A 21,181-nucleotide genomic window follows, 5' to 3' on the forward strand; every position below is an offset into this window, starting at 1 on the left:
GATGAACGCACCGAGAAAGTAATGACGAAACGTAAAGACCCACAGTTTCTTATTCGTTTGTGCCAGGAACCCCAGAACCCACTCGGCCTCACAAACACACCTCTTGACCGGGAGTACTCGACTCGGGGGTCTGGACGGTAGACTTTGATTCCGATGCTCATGTATTCTGATTCGTCGAGTACTCGAACACATCCTTTCTTCGTCGCTCCTGTTTTCGCCAATTTCGTAGCCCAATACCCTCGACTATTTAATCGTATGTGAGGAATAACGACATTGTGCTGGTGTAATTTACCCGAATAACATAAAAATGAATGATGTTTTCATATGGAACCCCTGAGCTTGTTGCCAAATGAAGGATGACCACTGGTACTGTATAGGTAATCTTGAGCTTAGCTAACCCGCGCTCCAAACTTACTTAACCTAGATGAATATGGCAAGCCAAGCCCGTGCATTCGCTTAGTGGGTTGGAGCGGGGTTAAGCGACGATAGCGGTTTGCTCGGTCTTTTGAGCGCCAGCGAGTAAAGATAGATGATTATGCCCTTTAGATTGGATCCGATGCAGGACGGCAACCCTCCCCTCTCTATAATATGGTTGATTTACGAGTCTTTAGTTAATGAACGTTGATTTCGTATGTTGCTGACATGGTCTGGAGCAAGGCAGGTCATTTATTTGTCCAATGGTTGGGGTCAAGGGATTGTATATTAATTTTTGATGAGTTGGGATATATCTCGCACTATACACTTGAGAACCAAGTGGCTGGAGATAGCCACTCCATCGATCCGACGAGATGTTAAACCTTGATTGGCAACTCGAGCGGTTGGCTCACCCTCGATGCTAATGCCCCTTTTAATAAGCCGATATTTGAGCGATTGATATGTAGTTTAAATCACATCGACGAGTTTATGCGTAACAGGGGCTGCGGATCGGAGCCTCTAGAGACGCACGAGCCCAGACTTAGGTATAGGGTCTGCGCAAGGATTCGGGTGGCTGGTCACGTGACCATCGGTCATGCTTGTTCGTCTAGACTTCCACAGTGTATTCAACTCATCATCGCACTTTTATTTCGTCTTTCCCACCGACCAGCCCATCCGCTCACGTTTACTTCTTTTCTCTCGAATCCTTGCTACACTTGGGGTACTCTCGCACATTTCACTTATCGTCAGACCTGGCTACCCGCCCGCGAGTTCTGCTCGCGTCCGGTGCCCCGGCTTTCATCTGCGCACTCCGTGCCAGATCCCCCGCCCATAGTGGTGCCTGACAACAACAATATATGTACTTATTTATATATTTATATTCGCTCCTACTCATATGCTATTATGTTGAATGTACTGAGCTACTGAAGCCCAAGTTTCAAAATTCTCTCTCTTACCCACACAAGTAAAGAGGGCAATCGTTTATCTTTGATGGTTTCCTAGTCAATATTTACTGAGCGCGAATTTTTGTGATCTAATAGCAGTCGAATGCCATATGAGGTTGCTTTGCCTTGCCTTGCTTTATCGGTGCTCCACCCCAGCAAGCACCTCAAAAACTTAGTCAATCTAAAATACGGCTTTAAATCCAGAGCTTTCTGAAGCAAAGTAGAACCTTCTGATCTCTGACTCCCTTGATGGGTCATTCGGGTCAACTCGGGAGCAGAGACGAATTCTACAGAGTGTATGCATCACAGCACAGTTCAATTTGAAATAGCGCATCACCTGGGAATTTGAAAAGGGTTGTGTGGCTCCCCCAAACCACAGCCCCCATCTCGTCCAACTTACCAATGGGCAATACTGTTAGCACTCATCTTGAACCGATCGATGTCAATAGCAAACTTTGGAAAGACAGGTGGGTTTTAGATAGGACTAGATTATATAGTTTCTAGAGGTAAATCTTGTACTTTACGGTGGCAACTCTCCAGGTGCTTTGAGGATAAGCCAATAGTCGACTCTGAGTATTTCTTTCCGGATGGGAATATTATTGTTCTTGTAAGCTGTCAATTTTTGCTAAATAGATATCACATGCATAGTTGATCATTGACTTGGTCGCTTTTACCTTTCTTTGATCAAGGTTCAAAATACCGCTTTTCAGCTCTACTGTGGCATGTTACGAATGCATTCCGAGCTGTTTTGCACTACTGAAGAAAACGCGGTTACAATCAAAGGTCCCGTAAGTGCTGAAGTGTTCGGAGTTTTATGTCAATTCATATTCCCGAGGTGCCTGTTCACTTCGCCTAAATTTCATTTGCCACTCACTTCTGGATTCTAGGGAGGTGGGCATGATCCCAATTATTCACCCCGGGGATATTAAGAAATGGGGTCCAATTATTAACGGTACGGTGGAGCTGGGTATGCAAGGCGCTCGGAAGTATATCTTGAACAAACTCGCTGAAGATAAAGCTGTGGTTACAGCTAACGCCTCTGTGTTTTTATCTTGGATCCAAGATTCAGACAAAGGGCTCGAAGGACTATTGCTTGAATGCATTCAGGTCCTGGCATATCGGCAATCTCCCCTCTCTCATGATGAAGCGAGGAATCTCTCTAGTCAGAGAACCAATATGGTTGCACTAGCTCGCGAGCGAGTCCGGTCGTTATTTTATAACCCCAATTATTGGAGGGTTCGAATTCCCAGTACACTCTGTTGCGCGACAGCACATCACTGTTCGGATGGGATATTCTGGGCAATGAACGCACAAATGACCTATACCAAGCCGATTAAACCAAGCCCCGAGCCAGCCAGTCTATTCCAGGTAGTTGTGGACACCATGTGTACTGCATGCAGGGGAAGGTACGCGGGGTCAATCAAGCAGCATGCTAACCTGGAAATAAAGAGATGTCTCGAACTATCTCATGTGTAGAGTAACATCGTTCTCCGAAATTACGTTTCAGTTGACAAACTTGACAAATAAGCAATCGGTTTTGCGGCTTGTATTAGCATTATCTTCGATTTGTTTTCATGTATATGCGACGCAGTCAATATACCTATATTTTGCGTGTGCAAAAGCAAAATCAAGCAATTTTGAACATCTCTACCCGTTTATACACCCTGATCCAAGGTATCAGGTACACCTCCTGCCTTATACGACTCGTGGTAACCCTGTATTGGTTTAGGTTAGCATTAGCTGAGAGTTTCCGCCGATTGGGGGCGGAGATGTTCAACGTGCTATCTACCAACCTGAGTCTATGTATACCATGTCTTCCAACGGCTGAAATCAAATTTACAGGACTTACGTGTGGCATTTCGAGCATAAAGCTCATATAAACCTGCCTATACAGTGCCGGAAAGGGGCCTTTCGGAAGAGGTGATTTGCCCAACGCTGCTGGACCCAGGTTATGATTTCACTTTTAAGTTCTGCAGGGCTATATTGCAAACAAATATCCACTCCACCCAAGCACAAGCATTAAAGATATGTTAATTTGCAGCGTAATGTAAATGATTTTGAGCTTGTGCTAAGATATCAGATGCCTAGAACACGGGAAGTCTTAGACGAAAGAAAGACAACCGATTACCTTGTAAAGAGTACATGGTGGCGTTGAATAAACATTAACATACAGCAAAACATGCGGCTCGCGAACTTACTTTTTTGACGACCATCAAGGTCGAGATCCTACATAAATGTACGTATTTGTACAATTTTATTACGCCGCCTCTCACATATACAAAGCATTCCCTATTTTCGACACGGCGAAGTCGCTCCGATTGGCTCACTATAAAGGAAGTCGCTTATTGGGTGGCTACGTGGCAATAACAACCCCCCTATCGTACGAGAATCGGAATCTTATCATTATCGAGAACCATGTCGGAGGTCATTGTATGGTCCGCCGACTATCACTACCCGCGCGGGGATTTAGTACTACAAGTGAGTGATCTCTCTCAGCTCACTAGCTATCATTTACCCAACTACAGATCAATTATTCAGGTCGGGCACACCTTGTTCAAACTACATAGGGATATTTTATCAACGCACTCCAACTTCTTTCAGGACATGTTTCGTAGTGCATCAAGCAACGGAGAAGAGGGCGAGTCTGACGGTTGCCCATTGAAAATATCTCAAGACCTTTGCTCTGCTGAGAGTTTTACTGTCCTTTGCGCGCTATTGTACCCAAAGTAAGTCTTTTTGTGATTTTATGAACTCCTATAGTTGTTCACGATCTCGTAGGAAAATAGGCGTTCTTCCCCCTGTTCTTGTCAGCGAACTCGATATTTGGGCACCGGCTCTCAAAGCAACACAGGCTCTACAAATGGACGGTGCCCGAGAGTACATTCTATCACAGTTCGAAGTGGATAGGATGAATATTCCCGCCGTGGCGGCAAGATTACTCGGTATCATCATCAATTACGAAGAAACTTCCGATACTCTCAAGCTTGAGTGTATTCACTCGCTTATCATTCGCCGGGGGCCTATCCTTGCACTTGAAGCTCACATGCTAGGTTCAGACACCATGGCGCACATTTCGACGATCCGCGACCGCGTCCGAACGCTGGCAGCATCTCGCTCGTGGGTGGCAATTCCCAGACACCCCCTCTGTAAAGGCGAACTAGAAAGCTCATGTCAATTCGCTATACATGCCGGAGTTATAGCTAACTTGAGGATGGACCCAGTCAAGTTATCCTCGGACACTCAAGATGATTTTATGCTCAGTATATTTGATGTACCGAGAGACGAGCGTGTTTGTCGTCATTGTGACTCGGTGAGGATGGAACTAGCATGTACTGGAATCGGGGGAGTTGGATTGTATGAAGAGATTCGACGATGTGCTGCGGGCTTGAAGCTACTGAAAGGCGGGGATTGAGTAAATTTCTGATTCAGGGTAGATAGGAGCAATTTAGCTATCTGATTTCAAGGTCAGCTCACATATGGGAACTAGGGTAACGCTTAGGACATGAATTCCTGGCCTTATGGCATCGTTGCCTGTATCTAAGTAAAAAAAAACAATGGAATGGTGAAAAGGTGTGATTTTTCTCCAGAAAAAGCTGATAATCGATACCGGGGACATTACCATATATTAATACCACGCACAGGTTGCGTTCCATGGCGCTAAACCCGTTTCCCATATTTATCAGGTGGCAAATCGCATTCAAGTGGCTGCCTTGCTCTCTACGTCCCCACCCTCGTCTATAGGAACACTCTAAGAATCTGAACCATCTCTCTCTTGTCTCAGAGTTTCTTTCACTGGGTTAAAAACGTCCGTGCCAGTACGTCGTTTGGTACACCAAGTCCGTTTGCCATCGAAACGTTGACTGATCACGATATCCTATATTTTATTCAGAACGAGATTAAGCCTTAAACCAAAGGATATGTCAACCGTTCGTTCACAAAATTATTACTTCCAACATGGTGATATAGCTATAAGTGTAAAAGCATTCAACTTGTGAATGTGGCGGCCTCGGTTAACCTCACACCCTGTTCATAAGGTTGACAGTCATTTATTCAAGCTACATCGTGATGTAGTAGAAGCTCATTGCGGCTACTTTCAAAATATATCTCGCCAAACTGACGATGGTGATAGTTCGGATATCTCGGATGAACACCCAGTAGTCATTCCAAGTGACCTATGCTCCGCAGAGACATTTGATACAATATGTCAGTTTCTATATCCCAGGTAGGTCCACTTTAAGAAGCCTAATTCTTCGATCAAGTCACTTAATTTCGATTGTCGGAGATAGGGCTATCGGAGCGTATCCCGCCATTCTCATAGATGAGCAGGAAAAATGGGAGTTCGTCCTACAAGCAACGAGTCTTCTACAAATGAAAGACCTACGGAAATACATCCTGGCAAATTTCAAGGGGGAGCTCCGCGACAACCCCACGGTTGCTTCAAAGTTACTTGGTTTGGCGGTCAAGTACAACGAGGCGCCAAATACACTCAAGTTAGAGTGTTTATATGTGCTTGTTTTCCTCCGCAGGGCGATTTCTGCCACCGAAATAACTTCTCTCGGAGAAAATGCGACTTTCCAAGTGGTTGCTATCCGAGATCGTATCCGAATTCTTATTCTCACGGATCCTAGCTATTGGACTACCATCCACAGGCACCACTTCTGTATCGGGGGCCCCAACTGCCAGAATTTTATTCATCAAGGTGTTTTTAATAATCTCAAAGAAACAGACCCTTTGCAGGAGTATTATCGGACTGATGGTAGCATTTTTGACCTCCCGGAGGACGTTCAAATCTGTCCCAATTGTAACCCCGTCCGTAGTGATCTGGCCGCAACAATTGCTCAAGAGGTACTTAAGGAGGAGATTAGGAGGTGTGCCACCGGTTTGGGTCTTCTGCACGCCAGTGAATAATTTAGGTTAAAGTAGAACTTGATATATTCTACCAACTTGTGCAAAGAGTTTTATGTCTGTTCCGAGATCCAAATAATGTTGCTTCATAATCGATTGCTATCTAGGTAACTGGCTACATGATAGTACCGAGAATGACAATGTTTTTATACACATAAAACGTGAAAGCTTTTCATGTCAACAACTTAGCGTCTGTTGAGAGTGCCTTGAACTAAGACTGTCGCAGAAAACTCCTCGATATTGATTATTTGATCTCATGTGGCTTTTGGGACAAATGCTGGCAAACACATCTATACTGGTCCTCGTGGGTGATTCCCGAGAGTCTACCATCCTCCATAGTAGCAAGCGCCTTTTTTAATCGCCGTCGACAATAATATAGAGCTTCTTGACTAACATAGGGAAGCCTACTTCGTATAAGATCAGGAATAATTGCTGTACCTACGTTAAGATACCTTGAGTGGGTTATGGGTGCCTCGAGATCAAATGAGTACTATTACTCCACCGGAAATATTATCATCCAGGTCTGGCTTGGACTTTGAGTTTTTCGTCCCTTCTTACGTGATTTTTAATGGCTATCTTAGGTTGGAAACCGGCTCTACAGACTTCATCGAGACATTCTTGGATCATATTCCGGATTTTTTAGAGATATGTTTTCTGTTCCCTCAAGCGACCTTTCCGAAGGCTCTTTTGACGAATGCCCACTACCTCTCCCACGAGACCTATGCTCGGAAGCGACTTTCAACGTGCTGTGCCAATTTATCTACCCAAAGTACGACTTTTATGGCTCTCACGATCGTACTATCTTATCATCTCAAACTCTACTGTAGGAGGCCAGGCGTGTTGCCGATTATATTACACAACGACTTTCCTACATGGGAACCCATACTAGAAGCTACATCCGCATTGGACATGGCTAGTACTCAAGGATATATTCTTGACCAACTTGCTAGTAACCCGTCTAGCATTCCACATACTTTGGGACCATTAAAAATGCTTCAATGGGCTGCTCGTACTTCTCATGATGATCTTATGCTGGAAGGCCTACGCATACTTTCTTGGCGCCGCCTCCCCATTTTACCATCAGAAATACAAGTGTTGGGTGATAATTTAGCCGCTCGAGCAATGTACATTCGCGAGCGCTCTCGCACCTTACTACTTTCCCGAAACATGTCTTGGCTTGAAGAGGACATACAGCCGCATAATCTATGCCCCACAAGAGATACATGTCGAAGCAAAATTTTCAAGATGATAAATCATAATTTAATAATATCTCCTAGAGACCTTCCCAGCTGTGATTCATCTGATATTTTCCAGCTCCCAGAACCGAGCGGTAGCAATGGGCTATGTTCGCGATGTAACTCTGTTAGACCAGAAATATCTCGTTCAATCAGAAGGGGGAAATTGGACCAGAAGTTATTCGATTCAAGTTTACTGGAGTTCGCAAGGGCCTGGCCCACCACCTGATTGTTAGATTAATGGGTACATCTACGCATAGGAAAATAGTTGTTAGTATTTCTAAGCTACTTTTATAACCCTGGTTTTTATATTGGTTCCAGTGAATTCTCTTATACGGAATGATCAAGCCACACCCATACCCTATGGGAGATGAAGTTATACGGATAAATTTACTGGCCTGGCATGTTGCATCGAAATGTATCACTGATATTGTTTATGACAAAGAGTAAGCGTAAACATATGGAGTAATAATCTGCCCCTCTTTCTGGTCAGGTTTCCACAAGGCATACTATGCCTATCCGTAAAAAGCAAGACTGGCCAGTGTCCTGTAAATTATAAATCGAGTACAAACAACGGCTGGAACTTAATCGTTTGTTCATATACTTATAAAAGCATATATCAAACCTGACCAGATACAAACCCCATGAAGACCATGGCAAGCTGTCGTCACTGATGCGACCTCTTACGGCACGACTGCCCAGCTCAGATGTTTCAATTGTTTATCTCGATATTTATCAGTGGCTTATATCAGGGGTCGAGCTTGCCTAACTTAGCCTCCGGCACGTAGTCAAGAATCAGTGAATACACCCAATTATTCGAATTTAGAGTAACTATAATGGGATGGGCGTCCAAGTCGTGGTAGCTTGCCTCGAACATCTCTTTACCAGATCCCCATTCAATCGAACTGGACAGATATCCTGCCCGTATTTCATCTCCAAACGATCGAGACCTTGACTTTGATTGGAGTGTGTAACAAATTATTGTTGGAGTTATCTACTTCATGAACGGGCCCACCATGGAATCAGGATATACGAATTGTCGAATTCGTACATTCAAACCCAATCCCAATTGGAGATGGACAGTCACTCAAGCAGGTTCCATCATAATATTCTCAAGATCCATCTCGGTGGGTTTCGAAGATACGATCCCAGGCCCTCCTCTTAGTAATGCTCCAGAAGGTATAAGCGACAAAAACCTGATGCATTTATCATAGAAACCTTTTGTTCGTTCAAATCCTTTATGCTCTGTTTGCGTCTGTGTATATCTGAAGTGGAGTATACCGTCGCAGTTCCTTGAGTGCGAATTTACTGTCTAAGGAACAGGAAAGCGAGGGCATTCGTAACCTCACTATATAAGGACTTCGCCATTTCATGGTGAGCATCAAAAGGATAGAAAATCCACATGATGTCCATATTTTGGCAAAAATCAGCAGAATCAGCAGCTTGACAGCATACGGGGGTGAGCTGGGATACGGGTTCATGGAAATACCTTTCAGATGCTGCCAGCACTCCGCATACAAAATGCGATTTTTGACCTCCAGAAAATCCGCACTTTTAGAGCTCATCGTGTTTAGGAGCCAACACTTCGAGCTGCGTCTGCATTGAACATGATTTTTACTCGCGATCATACCTCGGATCAATATATTGGTGGAGACGAGTACGCCATCTTCACTAGAAAGACTGCTCTGACGGGCGATTTGTAGCACCCGACAAGCACTCACGGTTGGAATTCTGCAAAAATTTTCCCATCGCCACCCCCAGCTTCCATTGGAAGAAGCCATAGCATAGCGAGAGCATGCTAAGCAGGTGATGTTTGTGAGATAGCATGTCCTAATCACATATTTTTGTCAATTCCTTGCGATTGGGGCGTGACCCTCTCCGTACAAAATATACGGAAAACGACCCAAATGCAGTAGGGTTACCACTAGTCCGAACACATTCCTCTAGGACTTGACAGGCTGGACTAAAATGTATTTCCAATCCAAGTATCTCCCAATCACCTATATTTATAGGACTATAGTGCTCTCAGGGTGAGCGAGTAAGCGCATATGGAGACCAAATTTTTCGTGTACAAAAAATTGCCGATACGGACTGGAACAGTGAATTTGATGGGGGGGGGGTCTGGAGGATTGAGGTGTGAGTGGCTTTTTTTGTTATGATAGCGACGATGGAGGAAGTTTTATCCTGACTAAATACGTACATAAACATGCTCTGCCCAGCTCAGTTCCTGTTTAAATTCCGGAAAGCCCTACAAAAACCTAGTCTCATGCATCGGAATCTGTTGGCCCGAATCAACACACTCCTGCCCTGAGGAACGTTCGATCTGGGTCAGACTTGGCATTTCCCCGCGTATGATCGTCCAGCCCAACGCCTAAAACACATCAAATTCAATGTCTGTCCAGCCGATTGCGAGTGCTTCTATTCAACGGCTAATCATCCCCGTAGACCGTGGGAACGAACCCAGCATTGACCAGGTACACAATATATTTAGTATAGTATAGTCCTGTCCTCCCAGGTATCAAGGTTTACGGGACGCTGATAACCGGTTGCCTTCTGGTCTGGCGAGAATGGCCCTCTCAAGCTCCCTAATTTGTCCTAGACTCTTTGCGTGCTGTGTGTGGCGCTGCTAGTTATAAAGCCACGTCGGCATGGGCGCCACGAGTCTATCTGCCACTCAACCACGTTTTGCTCATTAGCGTTCCCCCGCCTACGGCAATCGACCTACCTTCGTTCTATTCGCTTGCCTCACCCGGAGGCGAGTTATCGATTGTTCATAAACCAAAGGTAGTATTTAACTCACTCCGAGACAGCCGAAAGTCCTTAACCACATTCATTTGCAGCGTTTTAACTCGTATAGACCTTAGACAATATTTATTATGACTTTTCTACGATCTGAGACGTATTACTTCCCTCGTGGGGACGTTGTAATACAGGTACGCTTGCCAAGAGATATCAAGTAGGACACTCAGACGTTGACACTATGCTTTACAGGTTGAAAGTATTTTATTTAGACTGCACCGGGACATTCTGGAGACGCACTCGTACTTTTTCCGCGACATGTTGTCCATACCGATCCTCGACGCGGGAGAGGGGGCCGCCGACAACAATCCACTACGCCTCCCGCGTGACCTCTGTTCAGCCCAGTCGTTCACGAGGCTATGTCAATTCATTTATCCAATGTATGGCCAATGTGTTACTTGCGTAATTTCTGGGAGCTGACTTGTAATTTGTCTAAAGGGAAGTTGGCAAGCTACCAACTATTCGGGTCAAGGATTTTAGCGCTTGGGAGCCAGTGTTGGAGGCCACTCTGGCCCTCCAGATGCCTGGCATTCAACGATATATCATGTCAGGTTTTGAAGTAGACGAGGATAATATCCCATCGCAGGCGATTAATCTTCTTGGCTGGGCTGTGCGTTGTGACACCCCACTGGAGGCTCTGAAGTTCGAGTGCTTCAGAACTCTTGCTTACCGACGCCAGGCACTCTCCCAGGAAGAGGGAATGTTCTTGGGGGCCAAGACGACCACGACCGTGATGCGGATTCGGGAACGGATTCGGAGTTTGTTTATTTTCTCCGAGACCCTCCAAAAGGATATTCGCCCTCATGGTACATGTGGGACGCGGGCTGCTTGCCAAAAGTATGTCTTCCAGCAGATTGTTAAGAATTTAACAATGGACACGTTTGGACCCGAAACCCCCGAAGATTCCCAAGATAATGCAGATATTTTTCAAATCGACTCGGGGGGGTTGTATTGCTACGAATGTGGGCCTACGCTTATCGAGATTGCACGGGCTTTGAGACAAGCTAAGCTTGACGAAGAGCTGCACCGTTGTGTCAATGGGATGAAGCTGTAGAGCTGTGCACTATGATCTCATCTCACTTTTGAGGATTGGTTTCTTATCTTCGTCTCAGGTTTTCTTGCATCCACGGATATTTAGACTGTGATTGGCCGGGTTGTAAAATCGTGGACTTCTACTGTTTGTTGGATTATATTTGTAATAGTTCCTATACATTCTACCGTAATACAATTATTTATTCCGCTCTATAGAACAATCGGGGATTTATGATTAGTTTTTTTGAAAAATTGATGGAGCTCACCATTATTTTCAATATGAAGTGGGGAGAATCACAGTGCTTTATGAAGTTGTCATAAACTAGATTTATGGAATGTAGCGCGGGTTGAGTGCTATGATCGAAGTGCAGGCTATATGCGCTGCCTAGTATTAAGACCTGATCAAATTGACTCACAAAAAACGGATGAATTATAACGACAGTTGAGTGCGGTGCCGTACCAAGGAAGATAACCCAAGAATGTCGATCAATACTATGTTAAGAGAGCTCAGCAAAGGAAATAGCCACCTTACGCACAGCCCATATCAGGTCGGTGGCAATTCATTCCCAAACCGGTATACATCGGCGGATACACTGCCCAGCCAATCAAAGGAAGAGGCAAAAGGCGATGTGTGTATCGTAACACGTTGACTCATTGTTCCTTTTATGGCAATCGTAAAGTCCAGGGCGTGTTTCGGGGCGCGATGAACTTTTATTTGGGGATGTTTGTACTGAGTGGCTAACCGAGTACTTTTACCGTGGCTTGAGCCGTTCTCTGTCGTTTGTTCTCTCTACCACCACTACCACTACTAGTACCACCAGATATTCTTCTCGACTCGTTAGTATACCATCACGGTCGTGCATAACACTCGATTACTTTTAACTCGCTCCACTGCCGAGCCCGCCATACTGGATTCTTTCCTGGACTATACCACACTCGCGAGCATCCTGGGCCTCTGTATCATCGACATGGGAAAGAACAAGCAAAGCAAGGGCCCCGACAACGTCACAGCCAACGGGAAAAGCAACGGCGAGATCAACACCAACGTACCGTCCGAAGCCACGCCGGGCATCACCAACTTGAACGGCAACGCTCCTTCCACCAACGGGCGGGGCGCTTCCTCAATGGGAGGAGAAGACAACACGAGGTCCAGGGATTCTGGATTCAAGGAGCCGCCTAGTCCTACCCGTACAGTTAGATGGCCTGATTTCCAGAGTAGCGATTTGGAAGTTATGGTGAGTGCCTCGCACGGAACGGGTCGTGTCCATTGAGCTTCGTGGGCTAAGTGGCAATAATATTAGGTGGCGGGGACGACTGTGTTCCGATTGCATCAAGAAATCATGGCGGCCCATTCCAAGTTCTTTCAAGAACAGTTGCAACTGACGATCGATAGCCAGGGGCTTGTGATTGCACCTCGGTCAAAGGACGTTCCTGTGATCGTACTACGAGATATATGCGTCGATGCATTTGTGAATGTCTTGTCGCTTGTTTATCCTCCGTAAGTTCCTCACCTGCGATCACGGGCTCACTATGTATTCTGACATGATCTCGATTCCAAGACCCGGAGTAGACTCGCGTCTGAAATTCACCACTCTTCAAGCAGAAGAATTACTACAGACGGCACATGCACTCGGATGCCCGGGGTCATCCGATCCGCAATCGACATACTAATACAAGACCCAAATACAACCCCATTTTACTCTACCAAATCGCCAAGAGGTACATGCTCGGACTACAACTCCAAGCTTTCGGAGGCTTGTACCGCACTCGTCCCTGAGCGACGACGAAGGACTAGCGCTCGGGGCAGCGCCGACGGCCCAAATCGCTCGGTTGAGAGAGTACTGGCGCGCCGGATATTCGCGCGCTTCGAGCCGTGCGGTCAGAGGTGTCAACGGCCGGGAGCCAAACCGCATCGCGCGGGCGACGAGTCCGAGCTCGTCCAGTGGAGCGGGTACAAGTCGTCCGAGTCTGCGGGGGCCCGCCCGGAATTGGGGAGGTGTCAACAGGTTATTCTCGAGGCTCTCAAGGCGGTGTTTAATGTCGATGGGCCCAAGAGTGATTTTGATGAGCATGTGATCCAGGCGGAAGCTTCGGTCATGTGGAATTTGACCGAGTGGCTACGTTAGGAAAGTTGCGAGGAGGGATGTCCGTTGTGCCAGGGATGTATGGCTAGTATTGATCGGGCGGTTAGGGTGTATTGCCAGAAGGCTGAGATGGATGTTCGCATTGAGAGGGAGGTTGGAGCTAGCCCAGAGTCTGGAGAGCAAGTTTTTTTCGATTGCTAATATTATCTTGTTTAATTTTTTTGTATTTCTTTTTTGGATACTTTCGAATTAAAGTAAAATTGAATCTTGTTATCGGGGCGGTGACAAAGGGTTTCGGTTACGAGAGCAGGAGCAAGTAGCCGAGGCCAAGGCGAGTGATCCCAGGTGAGTATGGAATCCGGCAAACAGAAAGCGGGAACCAGCAGATCCAGATATCAAGAGGCAAACAGCGTTATGAGCCAAACCAGGAAAGATAAATTTCGCTAATCGTTCATTCCAGTATCAATAAACAACGGACAATAAGTCGTTTGCCTACTAATATAAGATCAGTGACTCGCGGATGACTCACGAATTAATCAGGAATTGGCCAGTCTTAGTTGGATCACTCTGAAATCAATGAGAAAAATAGATATTGACAACCAATTAAAAACATTAATCTGCTGCCAACTTGGGAGTTACCAATGGAGCAGGGTTCTTTCGACGATGGCTACCAAAGACTATTAGTACAAACGCCAAACCAATGTCAATGAATAGAGCTCACTCCCAAATCCTGTACAATTGGGTGACACCCGACGCTCCGACAAAAAAGTTGACCTGATCGAACCGATGTACATCAATCAGGGCATATCGTAATAGAATAAGCACGATATACATACCGCCGCAAGCGAGTAGTTAACGGGAGTAATAACGAGTGAGTATCGGACCCAGATGAATCCAGTAGCAGCAAGAGCTAAATGACATAATAAATAACAGAATAACAGCTTGTACAATAACCCTCGACCACTTACCGACGTTTTGCGATACGGATAGCTTGTCTGGAGGACGGCTCAAGTCCTTCAGGCCAGCAGCGACCAGACACCACTTCATGAGAGGCGCCCAAAAGAATACTGTTTTGGGACCTATAGTACCCAAAGTAAGCTAAATATTGCGTGTAAATGCAAGTCAGTCAGTCTACGCGCCTGCTGGATGATTCATGAATTTTTGGAATTTTGTTGCCGTGACGGCGCTTGCTTGTCCAGACATGGCTTTGAGAGTGGTGATTGACTAGGCCAACAGATGAGTTTATTAAACGTGCAACAGCGCGCCGAGGGCGAGGGGAGGGAAGGAGAAGAGTGACGAGACCAAAAGTCTGGGGCATATGGTTACGTAACTTTGGCGCTTAGTTCGATCACCCCAGACTTGCACTGCGGACCACCACCGACCATGATTCCTAGGTTTTCGCTCCTTTTTATTGCTCTGACGCCCCTATGTAATGCACTCTCGATCCCTAAAATCTCGTCAAAAATTGAACTTGATATTCGTCATGACAACTTGGGCTTGCAACTGCAACAACCGACTGACAAACATCCTCACCCTCTGGTATTATGGCACGGACTAGGCGACTCGGCACATGTGGGTCTGAAGCGCCTAACTGTTCAAACCAACTCTCACAAATAAGCTCTCTTAGTCTTCAGGAATGACTGAATTTGCCGAGCTTATCAAGCAAGTTCATCCTGGTATCTACATTCACTCTATTTCCTTGTCAGACGACCAGAGCGCGGACCAGAAAGCTGGATGGGTAAGAACCTATCATCATGCTACAACGAATCATGTCTAACGTCTTGCCTCTCCCAGTTTGGAGATGTAAACGCCCAGGTAGACATTGTTGCCACGGAGCTATCCACTATTCCCGAGCTCAAGAACGGGTTCGACGCCATTGGATTCTCAAGGTGAATCCATCGTTTTTTTCGTCTACTGAAACACGAGTCTGACACTCGTGATCTTCTCGTTAGGCGGCCAGTTTCTCCGTGCCTATGTTGAACGGTACAACAACCCGCCCATTCGCTCGCTATTAACTTTTGGATCACAACATATGGGAATAAGCGATCTCCCGGGATGTAAACCGGGTGACTTTTTATGTTGGCTTGCCCGGTCCGTACCTTCGCCCCTCCCCTCTTCTCCTACCGTTAGACACACACACCCTGACCATCGCTCTACGAATCGCAGAACACAGCTCTCCGCGGAATGTACTCCAACTACGCCCAATCCCACCTCGTGCAAGCACAGTACTTTAGAGACCCACGCAGCGCGCACGATTTACAATCCTATCTCACCGCCAACACCTTTCTCGCCGACATCAATGCCGAAATTCCGGATACGGACCAAGCGCTGTACAAGCGCAACCTGGTCAGTCTCGACGCGCTCGTTTTGGTCTTGTTTAGCGAGGACAAGACGGTTGTTCCCAAGGAGAGCGGGTGGTTTGGGAGTTATAGGCCTGTTAATTTGAGTGAGCCTGATGCGGTGAGTCGGTCGAGTGCGTTTTCTGGGTAGTCTGTTGATTGACTGTTATTATTATTTTGGTCACGTTTTAGATGGGTGATGAAGATATGGTTTCGATGCATCAACAGCCGATATACAAAGACGACCGTATTGGCTTGAGAACCCTCGACGAGGCCGGAAAGATTCATTTTACGACATGTGAAGGTCCCCATATGAGGATCTCGGACGACTGCTGGAAGCCCCTTGTTCTCAAATTTTGTGGTGACAGGCGAGGAGAAAAGGGCCAGCAGAACACATCCGATTTATTGGTCCAATAAACAAGAGGTCAAGGATCCCCCTGTCGGCGATTTGTCGCAATAGACAATTTTTTATTTCCTGTGTAATCTACTTGCTGGTGTACACGTATCGAAACAGACAGTGATATGGAGCTTTGTCGATGTGGATAACAGCACAAACCGTGATTAGAGAAAATGCTCAAGAATACTGTTTTATGTACCGAGGTGTGAAGCAAACTTGTACCTAACTGATGCGACGAACGTGGCTTGCAGGATTCAACACTGTAAAGTCAGCATGTCTATGCCCCAAAGTCCTCAGCAACTTTGCCAACTCTAGTTCCTTCGACAAACGAACTCACATGTATGCCCGATTGACGTCTTCGAGGCATTCCAACGCAACCTAACCATCCAACTTCAAGCTTCTGACAGTCTAACACAGACAAACGTTTACTCACCTGAATAGCCTCGGACACATTATGCACTTCCTCAAATGACGTTTGTTTGGGGAACTGGACGTCGGCCTCGCAGATGAGTTCTGTGCCTGCGTGGTACACTTCGAGATAGGATACTTGAGGGGTCGTGAATCGGGTGATGAGATAGAGCATTCTAATAAGCGAGTTCAACCCTTAGTATAGGTCGGGGAAGAACAAAAAATCGGCGCACCGTTGGTATTCGTCAGGGTCAGCGGCCCGACCACTCAATCTACCAATAAAACATTAGCCTGTGAAAGGGCCGGCCGCGCGTGCCAACTTACTGTCTGAAGTTGAGCATTAGTGTTTCGGTCCACTCAATAATAACTATTCAAGTATTAGTGCATTAATCTTATGGAAAGTTCACACTCACTATACAGGGAGAGAATGATACCACCCAAAGGATCTAGCCAAGGCAAGTTCGTCGCACCTGCGAGACCCTACCAAATAGTGAGTACATGTGGTAGAACCAAGCAATGTATGCTTACCGGAAAAATCACCGAGAATGTCGTAAAGAATACATCGTCTGACACATATGACGGGTTAGAGATAGAAGTTGAGTAGTATGCGAGAGATAATACTTTTGTTATCCTATCTCAACTAATCAGCGCAGAATTAGCTAGATAGGAAGAACAAACCTGTGCCAGAGCTTGTACACCGTTCGACTTGATTTGCGCCGAGAGTAGCCATCTGTGTGATTTAAGAGGATTGGTATGGCTATGACCCTTCTTACTGACGCTTTTACTTACGCGACTGTTTTAGTAGCAATCGTAACAACCATGATGGCGATTGTTGTTTTATCAAGAGAAAATTCTTCCCTGGATCCGCTAAGAAGTCGTTTGCAACCTTCCACGCCTGTGACAAAGTTTAATATATCACTGGGTGTAGGTGCTCGGGGTACTAACCAACTTGAAGAAACATGGCAATCATAAAAACTAGAGATTACGGAAATTAGATTACCAGGTAGTTGTGGAGATCAAGAACACCGACGAACCAGAGAATATGACGACTCCCAATGGCTCCATTCTTTGTTTCCCGGTTGCTTTGGAAGAATGAGGGATGGTAATACGAAATTTGTATATAGGTGCACATACGATACTGCGGATCGCCCAATTTCAGCACCAGGTGTCTCGATCAATTGAAATACGAACCTTCTTCCTCCCTTGATCTCCCTTCCTTTTAGAACTAGAGATAACGCTGGACACACGCTGCATGAGCCATTGACGTAAAAATGAGCGCATTCAGCTCACTATGTAGTCCATATGACGATTACGGTACTCAAAAAGTCCTCGAAGCTTATGAGCACACACATCAACTACGGGTTCCGAAAGTACACACCATAAAGCTGTCGACAAACGAAGCCCAAATCGAGACGGACCCCGAAAGTAGCACAGCAACACCCTTGCCTAAAAATAGATTGGTGTTGATAACGGTCAGTCCGAAGGCCGACAACCTGTGAGAAATCTGTTTCTACCTGACAACAGCACAACGTTCAATGCGAAATTTAGATTGATTGCCAATTGAACCAGTCTGCGAAGGTGGGAGGAAGTGGTGTGCATGATGCAAAGAGAAATCTGGTAGAAATGGCATACCGTTCCTTGTCTTTCTCGCGCTTGAAATTGAGTTTTCGGGTGATAGCAGTCGTGTAGACTCGGAGGGATTCTCGAACGAGTATAAAACATGATGAACGAGTTCTCCAGAAAGTAATTGGTCGACTTCTTCAAATTTTGCCAGTGTCTGGTTTTGTTTCTCATAGAATTCCCTAACCTATGCAACAGCTTGCTCACACTCTTACATTACAGAACTATATAAAGAAAACACTCACAGCTTTGTTTTTATGCTTGCGAGTTCTTCATTGGACTTTGTGTACGTCTGCGACCAGGGAGGGTATGGGACTTCAAAGACGTCTTTCGTGCGATTTGCCTCGAGGTCTCCAAGCATACTAATTGTTCTTCGCGAGCGCGCCCGTTCGACATAGGATGGGACACTAGCAGCACCAAGTGAGGTCATTATGAAACAATGGTATCCAAAAAGAGGAGAGACTGAGGCCAAGGATAAAGTGTGGCGCAGTGTCCGATTCAGACTCTATGCTAGGGGGTCGGAAGTTGGAAAACAGGTAAAGGGATATAGTGGGATACGTTAACTCTGAAAACAGCCTGATTTCTCAGCCTTCTTATGCTGAAGGAGCGCGCCTTCTTCAGAGTTTGTTGCCAAGAACACCAGCGGGAAGAGATGACCAAATGTTTCCGGTGGCTGGCAGGCTCTACAAGGTGGGATATTTGTGGAGACCCGCTTGCACGTTTGGTTTATCGTAGTTAGGTAGGTAGCCCGTGGTGGATGTGAAGTTGGGTGGTGATCTCACCAGGGTCCGAAGACCGTAGCACATGTGGACAAATTACGCCAAACAAGGCTCCTGGAGGAAGCGGTCGTCTGGATTGGTCAACCAACCAGGCTTCCATCACCAGCCGGTTGAAGATTAATTCAAGCCAATATACTTCGTCTTATGAATTCTCGGAGCAATATACATAGCCATTATAGGAGCGCCGCGATGGGATGGCTTGCATTTAGTTCTCGGTCATACGGCGGGCGCTTCGATACAAACCATGACTAGATCCACCAACGGTTTACTTGAGACAAAATATATGGCATTCAAATTTCCGGTCTAATGCAGTTACAAACATGTCCGGGACTCAGAGATATCTGGTTAAACTACTTCGAGAACTTGAGCAAGCAATCTTGCGACCCTGTTGTGCTACTAGACTATGGAAGCTAGGAATTTGTCCTTGTTGCTCTTAGCAAATTCTTCGAAAGTATGTCAGAAACCGGAGCGATCTTCATGATGTTTGGGTAATCCAAGTAAAATTCTATAGGGATAGCAGTGATTAATGGGTTCTAAAGTCACAGGCAATATGCGGCATCAAACACTTACTAAAGCTACGTTAACCAAAATTAGATATCTGTCGCGCGTTGAGAATTAGATGATACTCACTTGAGCCACGCGTCATCCGGTACGTGGGGCCGGGAAGCTTCGAAGGCATCCGCATTCACCTCCTTCAACCCAACTTTCACTTCGAGTGCATCGCTGAGTTTTGCTGCACAATCACGAGGATTGATTATATCCGAGCAGACTTTCATCTGCTTTCCTGGGGTAGCGGGTTGGTTTAGGATATATGAAGTACATAAAGGGACTCACCAATCCACGTCTCAGGGCCCTTCAGTGCAACCAAGAACTAAACACAAGAATTCAGACGCGCCTGATAACAGGGATCTAATTATGATCTACGTACCCAAGCACCTATAAAGCGATCAGCAGGTATTGGGCACGGTAGATATACAAAATCGCGACACACCTAACTCTTCAACCGAGAACGAGGGGATGTGGGTATCACTATGAATAAACCAGTCTAGAATGAGAGAGTCATCAGAGACCCTCTTCACAGGAAAGCTGGTAAACAAATTTTCAAAGTAAAATGAGGTAAGTAACCTACAAAGCAATTCTATGTAAATGTGTCATACAGGTTAAAAGGAAGTATCATACGTTGTGGTGGGTACCCCAATCTCATGAAGATATTTTCAACCCAGACCTTGGACACCCAGTGACGCGGAGCTCCAATATCATCGATCTGTGGACAAGATCTGAAAGGTCAAATAGAGATGGCATTAAGATTGTGGTAGCGATGAAAAAGATATAATGCTTACGACCAAATAAAATGCTCTATTCGACACGTTTTGGCAACATCAGCCAGATTTTTTCCTTGCCTAACCTCGGTTTCTTCACCATGCTCCCAAACTACAGGAGAGGATCAATATATTAAACCTCGGCAACAAATGAAACTTACAGTTGGTCAGTCCAAAAACGGCATATGCACCGTCAAGCGCTGCTGTGACTTGGTCTATTTCCCCAAGGTCGCAGCGGAAGACTTCCGCTCCTTGCTGCTTCAGGGCTAGGAGGGGCATAAGTTAGGTCTAATTGGCGTCCGAAGCCCTGTGTTACTCACCTTGGGATTTCTCGCTGTCGACATTCCGGGTGAGTACACGGACTCGGTATCCCCCATCGCGAAGAAGATATTGGGCAACGCTCGAGCCTTGTGCACCAGTAGCTCCGCAGACAGTGACCAGAGGACGAGTATCAATAGCGGCCATTGTTATAATGAGATGTGTTGGTTGAGGTGAGATTGAGTAAATAGTACGAGATCCAGTGGTGCATCTTCCTTTGAATCCGATGGGATTTTATAGACTTTGTACTTGTGGTATTGAGTCAGGCGTGCTGAGTGTGTAGAGCCAAAGGTTCGCTAGCAGAGAACTTACTTCAATATAAGACCGCTACTCGTTCACCAATTACGCAAAAATACGGACCAGAATAGAGTAAATGAACACAGGCTACGGACTTGAATTGATTGACAATGTCGATCGGGAGAAACTCCCGCAGGTATGTAAACTCATGCTACACAGTAATAGAGCCAACCTTCAAATGTTTTGAAATTCGCGTTTTGCGGGAGTTAAAACGCACAAACTGACTAAGGCGCGGAGCCGCGCGTAACCCGGTCAAAGGCAGCGCCAGAGATACGTCAAATGAAGAAGCCT

The 21,181-nt window shown here is 45.9% G+C and overlaps 7 protein-coding genes across 7 annotated transcripts; 5 read left to right on the forward strand and 2 right to left on the reverse strand.

Moving 5' to 3' along the window:
* Nucleotides 1-3,773: 3,773 nt before the first annotated feature.
* RhiXN_10220 (The BTB (BR-C, ttk and bab)/POZ (Pox virus and Zinc finger) domain) lies at nucleotides 3,774-6,266 on the forward strand (the record flags this gene model as incomplete). The annotated part of the gene is made up of 5 exons (XM_043330036.1): nucleotides 3,774-3,836; nucleotides 3,897-4,084; nucleotides 4,137-4,475; nucleotides 5,488-5,580; nucleotides 5,645-6,266. The coding sequence occupies 5 exons, from the start codon at nucleotides 3,774-3,776 to the stop codon at nucleotides 6,264-6,266; spliced, it is 1,305 nt and encodes a 434-aa protein (XP_043184133.1).
* A 4,108-nt stretch (nucleotides 6,267-10,374) lies between these two features.
* RhiXN_10221 (The BTB (BR-C, ttk and bab)/POZ (Pox virus and Zinc finger) domain) lies at nucleotides 10,375-11,351 on the forward strand (the record flags this gene model as incomplete). The annotated part of the gene is made up of 3 exons (XM_043330037.1): nucleotides 10,375-10,431; nucleotides 10,490-10,677; nucleotides 10,736-11,351. The coding sequence occupies 3 exons, from the start codon at nucleotides 10,375-10,377 to the stop codon at nucleotides 11,349-11,351; spliced, it is 861 nt and encodes a 286-aa protein (XP_043184134.1).
* A 946-nt stretch (nucleotides 11,352-12,297) lies between these two features.
* Nucleotides 12,298-13,455, forward strand: RhiXN_10222 (The BTB (BR-C, ttk and bab)/POZ (Pox virus and Zinc finger) domain; the record flags this gene model as incomplete). Its single annotated transcript, XM_043330038.1, has 3 exons — nucleotides 12,298-12,564; nucleotides 12,631-12,827; nucleotides 12,900-13,455. The coding sequence occupies 3 exons, from the start codon at nucleotides 12,298-12,300 to the stop codon at nucleotides 13,453-13,455; spliced, it is 1,020 nt and encodes a 339-aa protein (XP_043184135.1).
* A 570-nt stretch (nucleotides 13,456-14,025) lies between these two features.
* Nucleotides 14,026-14,460, reverse strand: RhiXN_10223 (mitochondrial pyruvate carrier 1; the record flags this gene model as incomplete). Its single annotated transcript, XM_043330039.1, has 4 exons — nucleotides 14,026-14,080; nucleotides 14,135-14,187; nucleotides 14,250-14,323; nucleotides 14,382-14,460. The coding sequence occupies 4 exons, from the start codon at nucleotides 14,458-14,460 to the stop codon at nucleotides 14,026-14,028; spliced, it is 261 nt and encodes an 86-aa protein (XP_043184136.1).
* Nucleotides 14,461-14,796: 336 nt separating this feature from the next.
* On the forward strand, nucleotides 14,797-15,306 carry RhiXN_10224 (palmitoyl-protein thioesterase; the record flags this gene model as incomplete). Its single annotated transcript, XM_043330040.1, has 3 exons — nucleotides 14,797-14,985; nucleotides 15,041-15,151; nucleotides 15,208-15,306. The coding sequence occupies 3 exons, from the start codon at nucleotides 14,797-14,799 to the stop codon at nucleotides 15,304-15,306; spliced, it is 399 nt and encodes a 132-aa protein (XP_043184137.1).
* A 291-nt stretch (nucleotides 15,307-15,597) lies between these two features.
* On the forward strand, nucleotides 15,598-16,169 carry RhiXN_10225 (palmitoyl-protein thioesterase; the record flags this gene model as incomplete). The annotated part of the gene is made up of 2 exons (XM_043330041.1): nucleotides 15,598-15,873; nucleotides 15,945-16,169. 2 exons carry the CDS (start codon nucleotides 15,598-15,600, stop codon nucleotides 16,167-16,169), a joined length of 501 nt encoding a protein of 166 aa, XP_043184138.1.
* A 202-nt stretch (nucleotides 16,170-16,371) lies between these two features.
* On the reverse strand, nucleotides 16,372-20,740 carry RhiXN_10226 (NmrA-like family domain-containing protein 1; the record flags this gene model as incomplete). Its single annotated transcript, XM_043330042.1, has 25 exons — nucleotides 16,372-16,426; nucleotides 16,487-16,527; nucleotides 16,583-16,733; nucleotides 16,791-16,829; nucleotides 16,882-16,924; nucleotides 16,971-17,037; nucleotides 17,086-17,123; nucleotides 17,179-17,188; nucleotides 17,236-17,287; nucleotides 17,347-17,452; nucleotides 17,503-17,532; nucleotides 17,592-17,695; nucleotides 17,749-17,805; nucleotides 17,848-17,885; nucleotides 17,936-18,003; nucleotides 19,527-19,531; nucleotides 19,587-19,740; nucleotides 19,791-19,827; nucleotides 19,885-19,892; nucleotides 19,948-20,042; nucleotides 20,086-20,094; nucleotides 20,150-20,233; nucleotides 20,297-20,387; nucleotides 20,437-20,541; nucleotides 20,596-20,740. The coding sequence occupies 25 exons, from the start codon at nucleotides 20,738-20,740 to the stop codon at nucleotides 16,372-16,374; spliced, it is 1,632 nt and encodes a 543-aa protein (XP_043184139.1).
* Between the last annotated feature and the right edge of the window lie 441 nt (nucleotides 20,741-21,181).

Source organism: Rhizoctonia solani, chromosome 11, assembly GCF_016906535.1.
Source record: "Rhizoctonia solani chromosome 11, complete sequence".
NCBI classification, from domain to species: domain Eukaryota; kingdom Fungi; phylum Basidiomycota; class Agaricomycetes; order Cantharellales; family Ceratobasidiaceae; genus Rhizoctonia; species Rhizoctonia solani.